At 38.4% G+C, this 23178-nt stretch overlaps 1 protein-coding gene across 2 annotated transcripts in view; it reads right to left on the reverse strand.

Moving 5' to 3' along the window:
- Window positions 1–23178, reverse strand: part of SLC10A7 (solute carrier family 10 member 7) — a 145396-nt gene that overhangs the window by 36686 nt on the left and 85532 nt on the right. For both annotated transcript variants that reach the window (XM_088164084.1, XM_088164085.1), the window contains exons 6-7: window positions 18481–18516; window positions 7514–7597 (exon numbers count right to left, since the gene is read on the reverse strand). In XM_088164084.1, the coding sequence (XP_088020210.1) occupies window positions 7514–7597; window positions 18481–18516 (120 nt within the window). The remainder of the gene's footprint in view (window positions 1–7513; window positions 7598–18480; window positions 18517–23178) is intronic.

Consider the following 23178-nt stretch of genomic DNA (forward strand, 5'->3'; position numbering starts at 1 on the left):
CTTTGACTGAAAAACAATCCATTTGTTATTCATGCCTGGCAGAGTTGCTCCAGGACAAGGATGCTTTGAAAGCCTTTTAATTCTTAACCCAATTCTATAACTTTTCAGCGTAAGCACGGAACTACAAAAAACAAAATTATGAATATTTGTAGTGAAATAACAGTAAATGCCACAAATATAATAAAGACACCACACATTCAGAGCCTGGGCTAAGATATGAAAGCTTCATTTGTCTGAAATGCAGCAAAAACTAACATAATCATTTTTGAATGTTAATATGAACCACTAGTATCCAAAATAGATGCATTACACTGATGGAAAAGAGCAAAAAGGGGAATGTATTGGGTTTTGTGGCAAGGTTTGAAGCAGGGGAGGCAAGAGGAGTGGCTTCTGGGAAAAGTTGCCAGAAGCTTCCCTTATGACTGATGCAGCCAGTGCCAGCCAGCTCCCAGATGGATCCATCCAAGGCTGAGCTCAGCAGAGATGCTGGTAGTGATGCACTGCAAAGATTTTTGTGCACATTCAAATGCCAGCCCCAAAGAGCAGGGAAAGGCTGACCCAGAGGTTGCACGTGAAAGAATATGAAGGTGAATCCTTCCGTGAAACTGCAGTTTAGTGGAGAAAACAGCAGGAGAGAAGCAAAACTTCATAGTAGGTGATATTTTATAAATAATCCGCATGATGAAAGATGCTGATAAACTCACAGAAAAGTTAGACAATAAAAGAACACAAATGTGTCCAGCAGGCAACCACCTCCTGAAGACAACATTCTGGCAAACTCCAAAAGTTTTGGAAAAGCATCAGCCCAAATTTGCTTCAAAACACTGTTTCAGGCTCAAACTTTCCTCTTGCCCAGGATTTAATTTTTAACAACAAAGAAATGTAATTACACTTGAATTAACAATAGTGTCCCCATTTCAATTTAGTTCTCCTACCAGAATAGTTGTAGCCACAGTATTTTTCCTACAGACTGCTCTGTATCCTGCCATAACCTCCCTGTGTAAATACCAACCTCCCTAAGCAAAGGAGCTCACTGCTCAAATGCTTATTTCATTTAACATCCCTGGGCAAAGAAACACGATGTGGTGTTCCAGGAAAGCAGGTAAATAATGCTCATCTCTTATTAGATCACACATGAAAATAGCAGAAGGTGTGTGGCAGAAAAACAATTCACTTCTCTAACTGTACCTGCAAAACACTCACATTGTATGCCCAGAGAAATCTGTCAGTAAAATACAGCTAAGACTGTTTCCATCTGTCTGCTCAAGTGCTGGACACACAAGATAAAAAATGCAACAAACAATGTAATTCATTAATGTTCATTATTAATTGAACTAAATAGGGCAAGGAGCTCCCCCCCCACTTCATATGGAATGGAATAATTTCTGACATTAGTCATGCAGCACATCTCCTAAAAATTATCTAGATTTGTAACTTATTTGTTTACTAAACCCAAGAAATTAAAATAAAAAACCAAAAACCCCAAACAAACAACCCAAGCCCAAAAAGCCCCAAGGGAATAGATAGGAATTCACCTTTTCTGTTTCCATTACACACAAGAGTGTCTCTTGGTATTTACATCATTATGTAAAATAGATTTTTCCTGATTCTACCAACTCTTTTGGACTGACTTTCTCTTTAAGAGAATTTGCAGTGGTGTTACTGTATTTCTGCTCCTTTTATTTTTTGTGTATTGGTATGTTCTTCTAAATACCTGGGAAAAACACCTGAGGCTTTACCATCTAAAAAAAAACCCCACAAGTCACCTTTTCCTTGTGTTCAAACATGAGTAAACAAGCTGAAACTGCTGAATTATCATCACATCTAAATGCAGCAGCTACCTTACTTAATTTGTCTTCTAAGGTAAGATGTCTAACTCTTTCTTAATTAATATCATTACTACCCATAGCAACAGAGTTTTGCAATGAACTTGAAATTGAAAAATTTTCTTTTGAAAATCTTTGAGTTAGGATAGATATTTTCAATAGTCCAGTAATTTTTCCATATTTCTTCTTCCATAGTGATGGCAAAACAAGAAAGACGACTGCATGGAAAATTGGGAACTATGTCAGTGAAGCCTGTAAGACATGAAAGGTGAGAAAATTGGGAAGGAAATCACCTAAGATGACAGCAGCTGTAAAACCAGTATAAAGAATCAGATCCTGGGATGGAAAAGAGATTAATTGGGTTATAGAAATGAAATAAGATGCTAAGAAGGACATCCTTTCACAGATTTCTATAGCATAACCAGCCTCTATATATACAAGGCCTCCATGCCAGTTCAAATGCACAGTCTCTTTTACAAAGCAGCACTTACACCACTTCAGCTAGACTTTGTCCTGATTATTTTAGAGGGATTTTACCTGTATGCCTTAAGGCATAAATTTCCACCTGGTCCTGAATACTGGTGTAAAGTTTCAGACTCTGTGATGGTTCACCTGCTTTCCTAGAACATCAACAAATGTTAAATCTATCCTTATGCTACAGAGTGTGCAATCCAATGTTTCTTTTCTGAAGAGGGGGTAGAAAAAAGCCATATTCACAATCTGAGGGAAAAAAAAAATCCTTTTCTATAAGCAACATGTTTTTTTCCCCTCAGCTTACCAAACTCCCCTAAAAGCTACTTACTCCAATATATCAGTCAGTTTACTCAGGAGTGAACTGGGCTCTGAAGGCTGTTTATTTGCTTTTTTGGTCCTCTGCAACAAGCTCCTAGGAGAGAGAGCTCACCTCCCAGGGTACCTCTCCTCCCCACAGCTCCTTTGGACTTTGAAGAGAATCAGGGCTATTTCTATGTGGACTTCATTTAAAAGAACAGAAAGATTTGACACTGTTCCTCCCTTTTTTTGATAACAATTTTGTTATTTTTTGTTTTCCCCACCTTAGTTAAATAGTTCCTTCCACTCCCTACCGACAGCCTTCCCCTTTCCATTTCTCATTCTTTAAAAATAAATACCTTGCTAAGCTTTTTAGTTTCAATTTCACTTACAACTTGTATTGCAACATAGCACCCTTTTAGACTTGTGTTTATAAGCACAGCTCCCAAATGCTGATAGGGCTCCTCTGGAACATTTTGGGCAACGATGCAGAAGGCACTTAAAATCCTTTACTTGTAGGACATTAAGATTTTTTTGTGTGTGTGACTAGATTCAGTGAGGGTTTCTGTACTGCTGGTTTCATTTTATAGATTTGGGAAGAAGAACTACACAGAATCATAACATTAATTTTAGCTTTAGTTAAGGTCTGTTTAATGTGAAGTGCCCACTTTATGCTGGCAGACAAATTACCAATGGGGCAACTAGAGAATGCATGAATGATAATGTACAGACAAGCTTTTTATTATTTATTCATAGAAAACAGTGGGTTTTGGTGTGCTGCTTTGAAAAATGTTCAAACTAGTAGAATATAATGAAAGCACAGTGAAAATTCTATTTCATTAACATTTAATCATAAATCGCTCTTTAATATAAAACATAAAATAAAAGTCTGTCATAAGCACTTAGGTGCAGGGAATGGAGAAAGTCTGCAAAAAGGGGAAAGGAAACATTGCAGTGGGTTTCACTGTTCCTGTTATCTGTCACTTCAGAAGAAAAAAATAAGCAAAGAAACAACAGTCTCCAGCTAAATCTCACAACTGGTCATGATGAAACTGCTTGGATATTTCTCAAAACCTTACATTTTGATGGCTAAAAGTATTAACAATATCTATGGGCAAGGAAACAATGATTGTAGAAAAATCACAACAGCTCAGGAGCAACAATCTCACCCAGGACTCTGCTACCCAGATAAAAATATAATCAGAACTTCAAGCTGCCAGAGCAGATTCAAAAATCTTTTCCATGAAATATCTATTACCATGTTTATCATATAACAAGTATTCTCAAATTCCCCTTAGAGGTATACAAGAGTGATGCACAAATAACAAGCTCTTACCCACTACAGATCTTCAAGGCTTATAGAAAATTAGATCTTTATAAAATACTATAGATTATGTCCCTTTTTGAGACCTCTTGTCAGAGGGGTCTTATTCGTTACTCTACAAATACAAATGCAATATTATCCTATCAATATTGATTTGAGTAACATCAGCCTGTCAATTAGCAGAGCACATCTGCAGACACCGAGGACACAGGCTAAGACATTTTTTAGGTTCAGACAACCTGTACATCTCTGACAAAGAACAGAGTGATTATCCTTATTGGAGACCATCTATCAATCACTGCTATCTGTGAGACTCAATGACTTTCTGATAACATAGCATCTTCTTCCTCCTTTAATAGTTCTTTCTTCCCCTAAAGAATGGCCACCACCTGAGCAGAGCCTCTACCTGCAGCCCTTTACACATTTCAATGTCAGCAGCTAGAAGAGCATGCTTGACTCCTGTCAATAGTAGTTCTAAAAAGCTAAAAAAATTGTTCAAAAAACAGTAGAAAATAAACATCAATTACACCATTGTGACTTCTTTCTCCCAGTCATCATCAAAAACTCCGACAAGCCAGCCAAGCAACCAAAACTCTTAATATTTTTTGCCATAAAGCAAACAAAAAACCCAAACAAAACAAATCTAAAAGCACCTTCTTATCTGCTCTGCTTATATGCCAGGAGCTGCTCAAACAGCCAGCTCTGCAGCCTGCTCAGGAAATGAGCATTTAGGCAACACAGGTTTTCCCAGAGGCAAGATTTTTTTAAAGGAAAATAGAGCCCTTGGAGAACGCTTTCTTTAAGCAGCCTCCTCTGTTTTACATTGATGTGGTTCGAGCATAAAGCTCCTGTTGATCACAGATGAGTTAGGAAGGCTGAGGAGAGGCAATCCTCCAAGCTTGGGTTTTGTTTGTTTTTTTTCCCCAGTCAAGCTCTTTGCTACCAGGTAACCTTACCAGGCATTCTTCCACTGCTTTTCTGCTGAAAAGTATGGCTGCATGTGGTAAGGAATTGATATCGTGGGCATGAAATGATAAATTCAAATTAATTGCTGAAGGCATAATTCAAGAACTGTGAGCCATTATCTCCTAACATATCTGGAACCCCCAGAGTGAGCAGCCTGTGATTCTCAAACATGTCCCTGAGCCACATGTCAGGCAACAGCTCAGTGATGAGCCAGTGGTGGTCTATGAACAAAGGGCAAAACTTCCCATTTAATTGGAGCAGATGAAGGGCAAAAAGACCTGGCACTGGATCTCTTGATATCAGTCTTTTTCTTGTTTATTGTCTTCCCTGACTCATGCCCATTACTTTTGGATATCCACCGTCAGAAATGGCTTCTATTCCTACCTGGGCAGGTTGGTTTACCTTTGTACAGCTCTACCTAATCAAGATAATCAATGTAAACTACTGGCATTTCTGATCTGTAGCTTTTATTAGCATTTCTTCTCTTCCACATCCTCTGAACAGATATAGTCAAGTGCAGTAACTTCAGAAACAAAGTCTTTATGCTTAGAGGAAAGTGAGATATTTCTGTTGACCTTTCACTTCCAGAAACTGCTTCAAACACTTTTAAAGAAGAATCATCCTATTTCTTGTTGAAGTGTATTTATAAAAACACAAACTATTAATTTGTCATTGGGTTACAAAAGCTTTAGGATTCTCTATATTTTTCTTTCAGTCTTTATCAGAACTCCTAAATCCCATCTCAGTTAATCACAATCTCATCACAATTCTGATTTTGATCTTGTCATCACACAGAGCACTTACTTCATATGCCTGCTGCTCAATTCATGATACTCAGCCTTATCACTTCTTACAGCTGAAAGAACACCCAACTCCAACAATTAGCTAACATATCAATTTCTTATAACATCTTACCAAAGTAACATTCCATTATATATACAGATGAAAATTCTCTTGAAATTTTGCCATCACTTTGTCCAGAGATCTACCATCATCTTTGGACTCCAGCACAGATGCTATACTCCATGGCTATAGGACACTTTATTGCTAAATCTGCTGTTGTGCATTTGTTTCCTAGAAATTTCCACCTAAGGCATCCAACTAACAGCTTCCAGTGTTTGGACCTTTCAGAAGAGGATTCAAGTACTTTTGCTTGCCTGCTTTCGGTGGACGCTTAATTTTGATGAGGTAAGAACACAATACAGAGGTAGATTAATCAGCAACCCTTTGTCCTAATTAATGAGGAAAGTCTTTGGCATTTAATTCAAAGCATGAGAGCAGTTCCACAGCCTTCAGGGACACAGAGCTAATGTCCATTTTCCAGATGATATGGTTGCAGAGAGGTTACACTGAGGTGCTGCTGCTGCTGACTACTGCCATGCTTATCATGCTCTTCCCTTTATTACACTTCAAAGTGTGTTTTTAATCAAAAGAAACTTCACTAAGAATTTGTTAATTTTCAGTACATGCCAATTTTGAAATGTGCAATTATAGTTTGATACAAGACTGATTGACTGTCCTACGTAGCACAGGCAATGACAGATATTCTTAACCTTGTTCAGGGTGCTCCTTTATAGCCTCTACTTTCATTTGCCTGTATTTTAACCATGCCTTCCATTTCAAAGTCTGCTTTAGGTTTACAAAATTCAGAAGGTTCCAGCTGAACCCAGAGTTCAACTGGATGCTAGAATGAGCTTTAAATCCCACTGATATTCCCTCTGTGCATTCTGAACACCTGAGAACAACAAAACTTACAAGTAAGTAAAAATTAGACTTAAGGTGTTTTAGTGTCCAAGAACAGTGACAACAGTTATGACAACTTTTAGTCTTACTATTGTGGTTTCCCACCATGACATGGGATAAAAATAATTAATATTAACATTTGTGAACAGACAGACACTACAGAGTCAAGGATCACAGAAAACCTTGTATGTGCAATTAGCGGTTTTTACATTTGTGAGTTTTCTATCATATGCTTTGTGTGAATAAGACTTTGTGTGAACATATGAACAATGAATATAAAATTAAATGTTGAATAAATGTTCATTCCACAAATATCTTCCACCCAGTGTAACATGATAGAGAAGTCATGTAAAATTTGTTTGTAGTTGTGCAACTAACCCCCTTATTGCAAAACATAAGCCAAGTGGCTTGAGCAGCCTTAATTTAATGATTTCTTAACTTGTGATTGCTTAGCCTTTATATGCTTATTAATGTTGGTATTTTTTTATTCCTGTAATTATTAGTAGATACTACACAGGGAAGAAGGACTTCCTTCACCCCCAGGCAAAGGGCATGTGACAAAAGGACTGTGTAGTATTCTCAAAGCTCATTTGTATGGGGCTGGAATTTCTCACAGCCTGGGCTGCCATTTTTCCCACTTTATGTTCACAAGCTCCCTCCTCGCTCTGCAGCAGTGTATGTTTGTGGTAGTGAGGGACAGATGCTCAATCTCAACAAAGATCAATGTGGCTCCAGGGAGCACTGTAGCATCTTTTCCCTGATATTAGACTTCACTATCCTGAGGCTGTTCCTATGTGGCAGCTTATCAGGTTGCCAGTCTGTCTTTAAGATAGCTCTCTTTATCTTATTTTTTAAAATAAGAATGTATATTTAAAAGACATACCTGTCCAATAATAAGAGGGACTACAACAGTCATAAACAGCTGCGAGAATATGGATGTAAAAGGCACAGAGGAGGATGATCCAAGCTACAAAATAAAGACATACCATTAACCATTGCACTTTTTCTTAGTACCTGCAAATTTCATACACAGATATCACACATTAATATGCATTTTATTTTACACATAAAAACTGGGAACTACGTGCACTGAAAGTAGCTGCACACATGTTTAATAGTTAAGTCACAATACAGCATTTGGTGTTCCACAAAATGGAACTAAACCAATCTCTGATTATTTTATAACCTAGGGTAATATTTCCATCAATATTCATTTAATTGAAAACCTGCTACACATATATGCCAAGTAAATTATATAAGCATTTATAGGATGATAGTCTAAAGAGACAGGGAGTGAATCCTCCTAACTAAACAGTTAGCACGACTTACTTTACCATTTATACAAACATCAGGCAACACAAGTCAGTGCAGTTATTTCAATAAATAAATGAAAATAATGAAATAGTGAAGACAACATTCATATGTTTTATTTCAGTGCTGTTAAAAAAAAGATATAGTGGAAGTATAGAACTATTCTTTCATTAAGACAACTGAACTGACAGGCTTAGTCTTCAAATAGGTGATGTCTCTAACTAATTGCAAATGCTAGAAGTGGTTTTTTTGTTGTTTTTTTTTTTTTTAAGATGCAGGTAGAAGACAGGAACACACACAGTCAGTGGGATTTTTGGAACCTGCTCAGAATGTTTAGGAGAATATAGAGTATTTTTAACATTCTGACTGGACTTATTTTAGGCTAGGTAATTAGAAAGTTTCCTTTAAAGTAATTTAACGCCTCTTTAACAGCAATGGAACACACATTAAAAAACATACACTAAGAAGATTGAATAGCATTGTCAGAGCTCCCATAGACAACCACTTGCTTCACAACGAGGCAAAGGGCTCAACATTAAGGTTTTCACAGATCCACTCTATTTTATATTTTGCACTTCACTTGAAAGATTCTCAAAATGTCAACAGAATACAGAATCCTTTCAGCACCATCTAAAGGATGCTGATTTCCTAAAATATTCTTACATCATTCTCATAAATTATACTCATATTGGATTATACTTTTCCCACTTACCTTCCTTTCCAAGCTACCTGCATGACAGACAAGGTGATCGTGCAATCTAGTAACTTTTTATAAGCTTGCCTTGAAAAATCAACATATGGCCATACAAATGGGTTTCGCATAAAACAAGATTCTTCATAAGTTTGAACAACAGAAAAATTGGAAATTTTGTATAGTGAAGTACTGTACTTCATGCAGAAATGTACAACTGCACTGCTTTTTTGTACCTGTACATTTGTATATGCACCACTTGGGAAATGGGTGAACACTCTGGGCAAACTGAGCTTTTGGTGCAGGTAAATGGCATCAGATTTTTTATGTCCCTTTCTGAATGCACTCTGGGTGGAGAGTGTCAGGAGGAGTGTTCAGGATCTGGATGTTTCCTATGTGCTACCTTAACTGGCACCATCAGCTAAGACTCAGTCTGACCATTTAATAAATCACAACATCTCGTCACCATCACCTCCAACTTTAATAATGTGGGCACATGGGAGGGGACCTGAAGATGATGCCACAGCTGAGAATTTTGGTCTCCAGGTAGGGACTAAGTGAGCCTAAATTTGAGAAGGAAAAGCTTGCATAGGAAGATTCAGATCACCCACGAGTACCCAAAGTCTGGCAGTGCAGCCACATTCCCAAGGGACACAGGGCATTCTGTTTCCCTACAGGGAGCACAGACCTCCATCATCCCACTCATGATCTCCTTGTTGTTTTAATTCTTGCAAGGACCTTCTGAAATTTTAAAAGGTTCTTAGTTTTTCACATTGTATTTGGACTTATTGTTACGTGCTGAGGAGCTAAAAGCATTACTTACTGTGTATTCCAGGAAGCCTTTTCAAGTGAAAGTGAAGATTTTTAAACTTTAAAATCTGCCTGGGCCACAGAGGGAGTCAATCTAAGCAAGCCAGGACACTTGCACAGATTCACAGAACTACAACACTTTGGCAGTGAATCCTGTGCTTTTCTATAAAAATGTTGATTGGGCTTTGCTCACTACTTTTTAAGTTTTATGCTCAGTGGATGCATAATCAGTTTCTAAGTCAGGAATGAAAAACTACTGAACAGTATAACACACTGCTGAAAAAGGCATAGTCTTGCCAGCTTTTTAAAATAGTACTTCAAATGCAGGGTCTTCAAAGTGTTGGGATTTCTTAAGTACTTTGTGTATGTATAAGGATATGTTCTGCTTTGGATTTGGGGCTTTTGGTATTTGTTTTGTTGTGTTTTCTACATAATTACAAACTGAATTAAAGGTACTGATATTACATCTTCAAACAGACTTCTAAACATCGTTTCCCTTCTGTACATTTTGACAATAATTTCAGTGGGCTGTTTTTAACAAAATCTGTTAGATTATGTCTCTCAACTCTTGTATTACTTTAACCTTTAATGAATTTCCTGAGAAATACACAGAAGATAAGATACAGGCTGAAGAGAAGGCACGAACTTCTCAATCACACAGAAAATAAGGATATTTTAACCCAGACTCTGGACATACGGTATCCAACCACAAGAAATCAAAAATACTGAAGAGCCCAAAGCTAATGGAAGAATACTTTGACCAGGGCCTTCTCAACATCTGTAGCATGAAAGCTCATCAGGCTCACAACTCTGAGTGTCCCACGGACTCTCAGACATTGCTTGGGTTCCAGAGTTCCTTTGAAAGTATCTTTTGGATATGTTTGCCATGCTTCTTTTGAGAAAGAGAAGTGAGAATTGTGGAACAGAGGAAACAAAAACCTTGATATAATGTTAATTAAACCTTCCTACATACCTACAAAATGGAAATATTCTGTCTGAATGAATAAATAGGATTTTGCTCAGGTTTTAGTAGGATCAAGCTAAGTTCTGCGCTCCAATAGCTGTCATGAGAGTTTTTTTAAAAACTAACTACCTAGATATGTGCACTGCATAGAAATTAGTATTATGTTAAAATGGTTGAGTATCTTTGGCTGCACTCCTTGTTAAAATAATCTTCGTGCCTAAAAAATACCCTTTTTTCAATGGCAAACAGATGAACTGTAAGAACTGGCATAAAGACATCATAAAATCAAAGTCCTGATTTATAGCTGAAAAAAACCCCACCCCTACCTGATTGGATTGACACATGGAAGATAAAATGCACCACTTAATGAAAAAGAAATAACAAATTTCACGCAAGCAAATTGTCTATGCTTATTTAGGAACAGTTTTTGAAGTTTGATATTGTGAAGAGATTTTTACACAGTAAGAATTCTGGATAGCAATATTTCACTTAAAGGTTCAGTAATAGGCCAGCCCTGCTTTAATCACTATTGCTCACTATTCCAGAAAATTCTTGACTGGGGAAAGACACTTTTCACTTAAATAATCTGAATGATTTCAGCAGGGTAACTCAGATAAGCAGAAAGATAATTCCAGGCAAATCTTCCCAAACAATTCTGTCACCATGCAGTACTTCAAACCTGACCTGCAGCATTCTTGCTAATTTAGTCCTAGACCTTTCTTCTCAAGAGACTGCCTGTTTTTAAAAACCCAACAAATAATTTAGTGGGTTTCTTTATGAGTTTGTGGTAGAAACGCTGGCTTATCCTTAATTAAAAAGCTATATTTAACTGGATATGGCAAAAAAACAAAGAGCAAAACCCAACCTTCCTTGCATAGAAACAAGACAATTCCATCTCCCAGCCTAGACTGTCTCCACAAGCCAGATGCTCCATTCTCATCTTTCTGGCTGACCAGGCAGGTGTCACAGTGGGTGTTCCCATGTCTACACTGCCATGGCCTCAGAAGAAACACATCCTCCCAGTCCCCCCAAATTACAGCCCAGTGACACATGTGCTGCACACACTTTGGAGCAGGCTGTCCTTTGGGGGTGCCTTTTACTGTCCCAGTGCTCTGCTGCAATTAATGCTTCCTCAGGTTGTGTCTTTGTGCTCTTCACACACCATCAACCAGCTTCAGCCTCAGCAGCTGTTGAGCATGGAGCAGGAAGTGAGGCAGGGGTGAAAAGAGGGCAGAACTGATGGGGAGGGGCACTACTGGCTGCTCTGTTACACAGGATATTCAATTTTAAGCTTTTCCACGTTCTGCTGGAAAGGTCTGGCTACTCTGACAGCCTCTTTAAATTTTAGATTCAATGCTTCTGGCTCCTCTCATCCAGCCCAGATCCAGCTGCCAGAGGTCTGTCTGAAACACCCCCTGCCCTAATCCCTTTACATCCTGTTTTGGATGGCAGGCCCATTACAAAAAGGCCATAGAATGCAATGCACTTTTGGAAAAGATGTGGATGGGATCCAGTTTAGTGGTGAAGGGCAGTGAACAAGAGTTACCAGCTGAACAAAGCCCCCCCTTGCTCTGGACTCTTTCCAGAGCCCTTATCCTCACCCAGTCATTGCAGCACGTTACAGTACAGCAGAAAACAACCACGTCTCCCTCAGTAACCCAGGAATGGAAATGCTGTGATGGGAACTGCCATGGGCAATAATGATGCTGAGGATCTGGGAAGCAGGGAGCAGTTAGAAGAGCCCTGATGAGCTCCTGCGAGTTCCACAGAGCCCAGCTCCAGATTTCAGGTAGGAGGTCAAAAGAGGTCATTCCTACAAAACATCTAAACAGAGCAGACAGGTCACTGGGGTGTCCTTCCCACCCCTCTGCTTTACAGGCATTCACATGCACAGCATTTGGACATCTCAGTAAGGCAGAGAAGCTGTGTGAGAGATGCCAGCTCCCAGCCACTGACCAAGAGTCATTGACTGGTACCAAAATAATCCACCTGGAATGGGTGGAAGGAAAGGCATATCACTGAGAATGGAGTTTCTATAGAACATGTTTAAATTTTAAAATAAAGCTTTTAATTACACCTGTCAAAAACTGCAAATTGTCTCTTCCCTTAGAAAGGGCAAAGGTGCAACAGAGATTGCATCCAATGCTTTGGCAGTCATGTATTTTAACAAAAGAGATCTTTCAGTATTATTCTTAAAAATTAAACTTAAGTCCCCAGATCTGCTAAATAACTAGATATATTTAGCAGATTCTTGCATATTCTATATGCTTGTATGGCTGTGGGAGTTGATTTGGTACAAATGAAAAAGTATCTGTTTATCTACATATGCCCTCCAGTTCTGTTGCCAAATAAAAAAAAAATCAAAGTTTCACATTCAGAAGTACGGAAAAATAAAAGCTGACAGACTTTTTTTTAATTTTTATTTTTTATTTCCTGGCTTGGGCAATGAGACTGTATATTTTGGGTTTCCCTTGTTGAAGTGATCACAGATGCCTAATCCCCTTTGGGTTCCCCTATGACACATTAAATACCAAGCCAATCCAAACACACCCGTGGATTTCAAAGCCTTTTACAGAGCTGTAAAAACAACCATAGGGATTCTTCATCTGAAATACACTAGAGCTACTCTTCCACTTAACTGAGGTGCAATGATCTGGAGGGTTAATGTACAGAAACAAGATCAGGTTTACAACCCAGAAACACCTCAATGGGAGTTAGATTAATACCCTTGGAGAGCTGGGACTTCAGAACTAGCATCCCAAAATTCTGCTGCAAACGAGGGGCTGACTATCTGGAAAGGCATAGATTAGTCAATACAGGATATTTAAGAACCATGAATATTATTTATCCACGATAAAGAAAACTGTGATGTACCAGAAGAAATAAATCCGGGGATATTGGAGACATTGCATGAGGCTTGGATAAGCCCCTGGTGAAGCAAATTGCACAACTGTGCAGGATTTGTATTACCTGGCCTGGAGAAGAAATTAAAACTGGAGCAGGTGCATAAAACACCTCAGATTAAGGGATTTGTTTTATGAATTTAAAGATTAGAAATGCACGGCTTGTTTAGCCTAGCTGACTGAAGGCTGGCAAAGAGAAAGAGTCAGGGTGATAAATTTCAGAGAAGCGCTATTCAGATGCACAAGACTGGCAACAAAGACAAATGGATTACACATCTTTAACCAGTACTTACTGGAAATTAGTTTTCTGTTCCTCAGAGACACAAGTTTTTAGCACTGCAAGGGTGGAGGGAGAACAAAAATCCTTAATTTTAGGTTGGATCGTGCTCAGCTCTGAGGTGAAGTGCACAGCATGGAAAAGAGCTGGATTGGGTGAGTCAGGATGGGATTCTCCTGGTAGCCTGGTTCTAAGATCCTGTTAAAGATGTGTGGTTAACTTCTGCCCATGTTGAAGCGGGTTGTGCACTTGAAAGGCTCTCCTAGTTCTATATAGAAGAAAATCTCAAGAGCAATAACATGTAGAAAAGCACCTAGAAAAATCGACAGCACTTTGTGTGTGAGTCAGGAACAAGGAGGTTCCCTATTATTCTCTGTTACTTGTTCCAATTTAAATAAGAAAGCCATAAAAGGTGAATGTGAAAAAAAGCAATAAAATGATTATTAAGTAAATATTTCACAGCAGTCATTGAAAAGTTCTAGCTAATTGTAAAGAGTTTGGATCAGATCAGAGAATTTTGTTTTCCCAGTGATTAAAGAAGAAAGGAAACAGTGAGGTAAATAAACAGGTAGAAATAATGATGCACTTTATATCTTCCACATGAGCGAGTTGATCTGTTAATAGCTAATGCACTGTGCTGCTCCCCCTCCCTTCCCTCCCCATTGTAATCAGCCTTTTGTCACATACCAGTGAAATCCATTAGCTGCAACTTCCTTATCAACTTCCAAGGCTTTCCAGCTACTAAGATATTTGCATATTTAACGAATCATTTGATTGGTATCAACTCTCATTTACCAAGTGCTTGAGAAGAAAAACAAGGCATAGTGTGTAGAAGTTCTGTTTAAAAACAAAAAAGTACTGACAGCTCCTTTCAATAAACAGATTTTTCCGAATTAATGGGATTGGAGTAGACTTGGTAAAAAGTCTGAGAACTATCAAGAACTTTTGGACCCATATTTTAATTTAAAGATTGTGAGCACAAGTGAAAGCTCTTCAGCATTTAAACAAGCTTCTAATTTCACTCACTTTATTTATCTCACTCTCCTCTGCACTACTTGCACCAAATGTCCTTCACTTGTCTACCCCTGAATTATTCCAGCAGTGCTACTTTCTAGTAGTTATGACATCACCACCACAATGCCAACGTAAAAATAAAAATCCAGACATCAAGAACAGGAGGAAGCTGATGAAGCCTTGGGAAGATTCTGTTTTGGTACAAATGCCATGGTAGCTTTATTGGCAAAAGAGCTAATGGGGGAGTAATGCCTGATAGTCACACAGAGAGTTTGCCAAGTGTATCTTTAAAAATACACATGAATTTTGTATTGGGTCTTTAACATTCCACATTAACTGCTCTGCAGGCATGCTTCTGAAGAATGTGAAGTACATAAAAATGCAAAATATTGACTTATCAGTAATATTTTTGATGGCTTTCAATAGAAGTACATAGATTCACACACTTAAGACTTTTGCTGCTTAGAAACCTAACCTTGGAGAAAATAAAACTTATTTTTCTGCTTTAATAATTTTCATGATCGATCTGTTACTCTGGCTTCAGCAAAGTGTGCAAAGTGACAACAGGGAGATGGACAGACTCACTCTCTGAAAGCTTTGGTACACAGCCTCCTAATCATTGTTAAAGAAGCACTGCAGAATGCTGCAAAGAAATAGCAAACAGCATAACCTCATGCTAACTTGAAACTGATTTAACTTGCTTTGTTTCTGCTCCCCAGTTATGAACTCCAGTTATATACAGTTTATGGGACATTGGCCATTTGTAACATCTTTGCTGGGAATATGGCATATTAACCATTAATAACAAGGGTTAACAATAGGATGATGATATTGCTGATTAACATATCTGGGGAGAAATTTTCAGTAACTTCTTATTAGGCAAAATGTTAATCAGAGGTATCTGTGATATTCTTTACAAAGTTTAGCTAAGCATCCTCATATAGTCCAGTAATTACAGACACAGTATTTAGGGCTTCATTAAATTAATCTGAGCCTCTTAGAATGTTAATTTTGAGTAAGCTTTACACCAGGAGTTTCATAGCAGAAATATACTTTTCAGAAATGTAACTGACTTCCTCTTCAACACCATTCATTTAAGATGATAAATTATTTGCATTAAATGCATTATTTATTATACCTTCAACATGCCTTTATCAATGTTGTTTAGACAATTTATATTTACATTACTGGGCAATTATGAACAAAAAGACAGCTCAGAACATTATATTCTCCAGTGCACATAGGGCAAAATATAAACAATAACTGCTACCTCAGGTTACGCTATATAACAAAAACAAGCTAATAGACAACAATGTAGTTTATTTCTGCTAGCACTAAAGGTATTTTATGCACTGTACACAGGGAGAATAACAAATATGAACACAAATGCAACAAGAGCATTCAGACTATCATAGCACAACTCTGTGGAAGAGTTAATGCTCACAAGTACCAGATTCAGGAACTGAAGTTCCTTGATGATATTGATTTGAAAGGTCCAAGAATAGCATTCAGCAGCTCAGCTCAGTTGTTGTAGAGGTAAATGGAAGTTTCATTTTGAAGCTTGAAAATTCCACCCTGTATTAATTAAGCATTAAGGCTAAGTTGCATGACTAAACTGTTGAATGGTTCAGAGAAGATAACCAGGAATTTCCCAGTCAGTGTTTCTCATTCCACAGTAACTCCCACAGTACCACATGAGATGATGAAGCTGCAGGCTGTAAGCAAGCATACAGAAACATGTGAACTGTGTTCTTGCATCCACTGTGTGTTCACCAGGCCAGATGCATCAAGGAAACTCAGAGGAAAACTAGAGAGGTTCACAAGAAAAAAAGTCCAAAGCACAGACTATCACAGGACATGGGAACTCGGGTTGTGCACATTCAGCTGTCCTAAATACCTATCACTGGATGAACTGAATCTCCAGAAAAGCAGACCTCATCTTAGCAAAGTGTGCTGCTGGGCTGACCAGAACAGCACTCTTCATGTGTGAAACTCTCAACACAAACCTCAAGAACTTTTAAATATTTACATACCACAAGAGAAGCCCTCAAGTTTTGGGCTTTGCGAGAAAAAACCAGAGTTTTTGTAACTCCCCTCATCCCCAGACTAGCTTTTTTATCACTCTGATGACAAAGCAATTCATGTGTGTATCTTCCTCAAGAAGAACAAGTCCAAGTCACGTTACAAATCACCCAAACAATTCACATGAATTTTATGCACTTCTAATACAAACGTTTCCAAGGCTGGTAGGAAGAACAGAGACATGATTTGCCCTGTTCTTGCACACATGAAGTTTTACCACCTCTTCTGAGAGGTAACAGTGAAAACTGCAATTCATGGGGTAGAATATCTTGTTATCTAACTATAAAGACACCAAAGAAAAGAACTTTATCTTGTTTGAAAAAATATACAGATCTGTCCTTAACATTTCAGTTTCTGCAGGAAAGATCCCTTTTGACTATTCAGTGCACCAAACTCAGTCAGGTAAAGCACAGTGAAAACTGCCAGTGAGCAAAAGTAAAAAGTAAAAAGGGCTGAAGTTTCCCTTAGAAACAAGGGGACAGTCTCTGAATAAATGCCTGTGGAAGAGACTTTCTATAGACAAGAGGGAAGAGGACTGCAGAACAGAGAGGCAGACCATCCTGAGATTTACAAAACACCCTTTTTTAAATTATAATTTTTTTTTAAGTTATCTTTTTCAACCTACAGTAAGTCTATGGTCCCAGGTGTATTGAGAAAGCTTTGCTGGTGTGTATCAATATATACAATACAGTCAAAGCAGTTTGTGTGTAAACATAGCTACATCAGTGAATTACAATTTGTTCTAGTAAAATAAAAATCTTCCCACACAGTTATTTTGAGGCAGTAGTTGATGTTACAGACACTCACAGTACTATTTATCCCAGTTTATATTGCTATATTTGTATACAGTCCAAATGCTGCTTAAGCATCCCTGCTATAAACAGTGCATCCTTTGCATGCCTCTTACAAATTGTTTCAGAGCAACTTCTCACTTCCCCCCTTTCCAGTGTGCTGACTTACATACAAAGCCATCAGTAAGACAAACATAAAAGAAAATATAGGTTTCCCTTGAAATGCTTCAGCCTATATTCCCTGCTCTTCACAGCAGCCACAGCCCCCAGCACCTTGCACCACATCACACCATTAATGCCAGCAAATCCTCAAGCATCAAGACTTCCTATCTGACAAGGGATTTACTAAACACCATCACCCAACCCACCTGTTAAACCTCTCCATTGTATGCAAATATCCACGCCTTTATAAAACATGAAGATAAAGCTTGCTCTCCTCCCTTTCTTTCTACCAGGAGCTGCAAGGATCCAAGGCCCTCACTGCAGGGTAACAATTGAACTAACAGGAGTGAAGCAGCATTACATTTAGTAATGCACAGGGGCTCCAGTAATCTCTCTTGCTAACCTCTACCACAAAAACACCCATGGGCTCAGATGCCCCAAAGCAAGGCTCTGTTTATCTGAATAGTGCTTTACCAGTTGTTCTCATCCTCTTCAGATCAGTACAATCCTGTGCAGCTCCTGCAAGTGAAAGCTCCCCAAGAGCTCTCCTAACTGAGTTATCTCCCTACCTGGCAAGTGTTTGTATTTTACCCAGTCTGAGTAACAGCATATAATTTTACACTTCTGTAAGAGCAACAGCTCTTGGTCATCTTAGAATGAAGAGTAGGTGGTGTTTGCATTCACTAGGATGCATTTTGATGGGAGGCAGCTGATTTCAAATATTGACCAGAAAAATCAACTTCATTATTTATGCATTTTGAAAAACATCCAAACTGCTATCTTAAATATAATGCCTAATAGGTGCAAGATTACCCAGTAAAAGATATTAATATCATGATACTTACAAAAAGCAAAAGCAGAAGTGGAGTTATAACAATGCCCTGAAAAAAAAAAAGAAAACAGTCTGTTAGGGAGGCAGAATAATATTTTACTTTCTTACCTTAGTACATGGAAATACACAAACATCATTTAACATCATAGAAATTAAGTAACAAACTCAACTTTGCTCTTCACTGAGCATGTTCTTTAACATTTATACAGAAACCATTTTATAAGCTACACTCAGTACCAAGTATCGTTTTTATCTTTTAGCACCTAAGCCCCTCATTTGACATACAGAAATACGGATCATTTATTTAAAAAAAGACATATTAAAGCTCTCTCCTCAGTGTGCTGTATCTTAACTTCACTAAGCAGCTCCTCCTTAGGGGGAGACTTGATCAAGTCCCATGCTACCCAGTCCCAGGTCCTCTTCTGAGCAAAAGCTGCATCAACTGTGATGAATTAGGTGTCGTGACTGTGTAATGTAAGCAGATATTCCCCAAGGAAATGAGCTGAGATCTCAAAACTCATTTCACTTGATTAGACTTCATGTCTCACTGGTAGAAGGCAAGTCTTTCATCTAATCTAATCACACAGGACCACCTCGGCTTTCCACATCCCCCAGGCAGATGCAAGCAAAAAGATTTGTTGTCTTCACTGACAAGGAACAGGTTTAAAGCTGATGATTGGACAAAACAGAGGATTTTAAGTTTCATGAAAGCAAATCTTAGAATGAGTTGTTTGGGTTGGGAGTTAACATGACATGCATCACTTTCATAGCTGCAAATGGCAATTCCCCATCACCCTTCCATCTGACTTCAATATTTTATTATTGCTCAATAAAATGATTCCATCATTTAATGCATGCTAATTCATAGAGCTGGCTCAGAACTTCTCTAGGTCAGGACTATTCTTCATCCAGATAGGTCACAAGAATAGCCAGCTTTTCAGCTATTCACAAACTTTATTTTTAAAATACAAAGGTCCAAAACATACTCACATTTATCTAAAAGGGTGCTTTTTTATGTTTTATTTAGCTACAAGTGAAAAACAATTGAACAAAAAACCCCAGTTGTACCCTACTTTACACTTAACCTTGAGTAACATGGCTTCACTTCAATATCTTGGAAGAAAATCTAAAGAAAAGCCTTAAACAACTAGTTTTGTATTTCTGGGTCCACAAAAAAATCACAGATCCAGATGGACTATCAACCACAGAGAGTTCCTATTTTGTTCCTAAAACAAAATGCAACAAATAAATGCCACAAATTATAGCAGGCAGGAAGGATCAAGGAGGCAACAGTTAAGCTGTGCAACTTGAAGGCTCTGCAGAATTTAAAAACATATTTCAAAATAAATAATACATGCCATATCTGACTGCCCCACAGCCCAGCTATCCATAATAATTTATCTTTTTGCAAATGTCACAATTGAGATAGATCATAAAAGACTGAAAAGAGAAGTAGAAACGGCAAGAATTGCTTCAGGGAGTCACTCACTATTTACAGGAGGTCTAGACCAAAATGCAGATAACAGATATGAAGAAATATAGGTGTTCAAGCAGAGCAGCTGGAGAGGAAGAAACAAAAGTTGAGGAAGAGAGGACGCAGCAAGGGCTGAACTGACACTTGCATACAGCAGAATCAGTGAGGAAGAACCGACTGCAAGAGCTGTGTAATGTAGGGACAGCACAGTCACTGCATCAGAGAGACCAAACCCCAGCTTTTAGGGACTGCTCAGAGAACCTGAGCCAGACTTTGCCCTTCTTCCCCTTTCCCCCTTGACAGTACACTGCACACCTCAAATACTACTGGACAGTACCAAGTGTCTGAGTGTTCCCTGAGCCTCCTCGAATTTTGGGATGGCAGAACACCACTGTGCAGCAGGGTTCCACCTTCAGGCTCCTGCACAAGTGAGGAGGAGCACGGATGGAGCAGGAGGTGTTCCTCCAAAAGCATCCTGTACTCCAGCTGAGCACTGAGTGTAGGCAGAAGAGAGCACACTGCCAGCTTGAGAGCACAGTGAGCTCTCCTCCAAACCTGAACAAACTCATTGACTTAGCACCATTAGCTATGTCTTATGTGCTTCATGCCTCAGCGTGGTTTTATATGTTACCAAAAAAAGAAAAGAAAAAAAAATAAAAAAAACAAAAGCAAAGCAAGCTTTCTCTTTATCTTGTTGATAAATCAAGATGTTGTCCTTCCTCCTTGGGATGGGAGCTGTGACTTGCTATTTAATCACTTTAGAAGCTTGTTGATATTAACACAGTGGGCAACAGCCACTGCTAATTCAAAGCATGTGCCACAAAAGGAAACTGCACCTCTGTGACAGTAACACTTCTTGTAATTCTGTAAGTGGAGAGCAAGAGAATCATAAAGAGATTCCTGACTGAGCATGCTGCAAATCTAGCACTCAAAAGGTCAATTTTAGCAATTTGTTACTAAATTTTGCTATTAAACCTGGTGATCCTAATAATCAGAAAGGGGTTTCCTGTTTCCTCACCACAGAAAGGATTTACAAGGTTGAACTTTTCCATTTGCAGCACACACACAATTCCCTGGGAAGCTAAACAATTACCTGACAGAACAGACAAGTTCATATTAAACAATAGATGCTCTTGCTGAATCAGAGTAATTTGATGTTAATGTCTTATTTTGAGGAGTGCCAGTTTGAAAAACCACAGGGATTACATTAAAACCAAAGGTTTTGTTTTTTCTTCAGTCAGTAGTGCAGTGGTGGCTGTGATAGTTTACAGGTGCAAGCAAAGCAGGATTTATTCAGGGAGGGAACCTCTGTTACCCAACCAACTGCTGGAACTGCTAAAGAACAAACTTCGGGGATGTAAAGCCATATATTATATATATGTTATATACATACACACACACACACACGTTAGATATATGTTATATATATTATTTATATGTTATATATGTTAACCTGAAAACACTGATGTGCTTTTATGTGCTGAAGCCCTTCTCTTCAGGTTCTTGCCCCAGATATAAAGGGCTTACCTGACCACGGTGTATCTGTCTAAGAAAAGGCATTACCTTTCCCTGCACACAGCACCTTGCTTTGACACATTACCTCTTCATTAGGAACATGCTCCTCAATGTGCTTGTGAGCATTATGTGATGCATCTCAATTCATACTCACTAAAGAATAATAAATAGAGCACTTCAAGCCTAAAGCCTACTGACAGAAAATACAGGAGATTATTTACATTTTTGAAGGTAAAGCCCAAAGTCTGATTCACTAAGAATAAAGAAAATGTGGAAGAAAACAGTTACTCCAGAGCCCAGATCATGCTCCAGCAGAGTCTTCACGAAGATGAGAAAATTTTGACACTGGCACTGTAGCTGCTTTCTAAGAATGCAGCTGACTGAGGAGCACAAAGGAAGCTAAAAATTAAAATAAAGATGACCATTTCTAAGTCCATTGGCCACTGAGACCATCAAAGAGGAAAATGGAACTAAATTTGACAATGCTTTCCCCTGCCTTGCTTTCCAGCCAAGTGCTGTCAAATACATAGTGTATGGAGATAAACAGATTGTAGATTAGCACTTCCAGCAAAAGCTGAGCATCTGCCCTTGAGAATGCAAGGTCATTACACAGTTTTAGCATCTTCAAAGTTCGGGTGGAGTGTTAGGCTTCCCGACTGCTGCCCACAATGGAGTCAAAGTTGTAAAGTGACTGCTGTTTGCTATCTGCAGAAAAACTTTCAAGAAATCCATTTACACCTCTGATGTGAAAGACTGACTGAATATATTTCAATGATTTTAGTGGAAAGGGCAGAAAAAAAAATCTCAGCCTAACATGAGACATTGATAGAACATAGGAGTCTGAAGAATCAGACACTTGGAAACATCTCCCTACAGTAAAGATCATGAAACTGATTTTATTTAAGAGAGTTTAAATACAGGTTTGTGTAGGCCAGCATGTACATAAATGTACATATAAACAGCAAGGATGTACTTGGAGGTCCATTTAATTGTTATTTGCTTTGATTAGATAAAGTTGCTAAGAGGTTTTCTAGAGGCTTCATCCAGTACAGCATTGCTGTAGAGCAGGTATTAAGAGGTGTTTATCCTCCAAAAGAATATATAAAATCAATACATAGAATTGGCTGCCAACTCAGGGAAGAGAAGTCACCTAATGAATTTGCAACTATGGTGGCAAATCATTAAGAATGAAATTATGCAAATAGGAAGAGAGAGGTGGGCACAGATCCAGAGGGACACATGGCAGAAGACAAGTAGGGATTATTGTAATGAGGCATGAAATACATGTGAACTTTCCTTCGTTTCCTTTACCCACAAATTTCCCGTGCAATTTTTCATCATTCTTACAGGTCATCAGTACAACACGCATGTGGCACCTGCCAGTGAGAAAAACCTTAAACAAAGTCTCACATCTGATTTGTCCATAGAATCAGGGCTAGAATGGGAAAACAGGGTTTTGTACCCAAGATTCTAAACAAATGTGTATATTCTGAAATCAATTACCCACTTGTGCTTAGTGCTAGAGAGGTTCCTGAATGCTTCATCAGAGCAGGACACAAAAGAAGCAGAAGTGTAAGCTGGGTTATGTAAAAACTAACTGGGCAGCATTTCCATGCCACTGATAGGGTAAGGTGTGAGAAAAAAGTCTTATGAACACTGGATAATTTCATCAGAAGACAAGCATAAATGAGAAATGAAACTCAGTCTTATTCTGTGTATGGC

The sequence above is a fragment of the Sturnus vulgaris genome, chromosome 4, assembly GCF_052056855.1.
Source record: "Sturnus vulgaris isolate bStuVul1 chromosome 4, bStuVul1.hap1, whole genome shotgun sequence".
NCBI lineage: Eukaryota > Metazoa > Chordata > Aves > Passeriformes > Sturnidae > Sturnus > Sturnus vulgaris.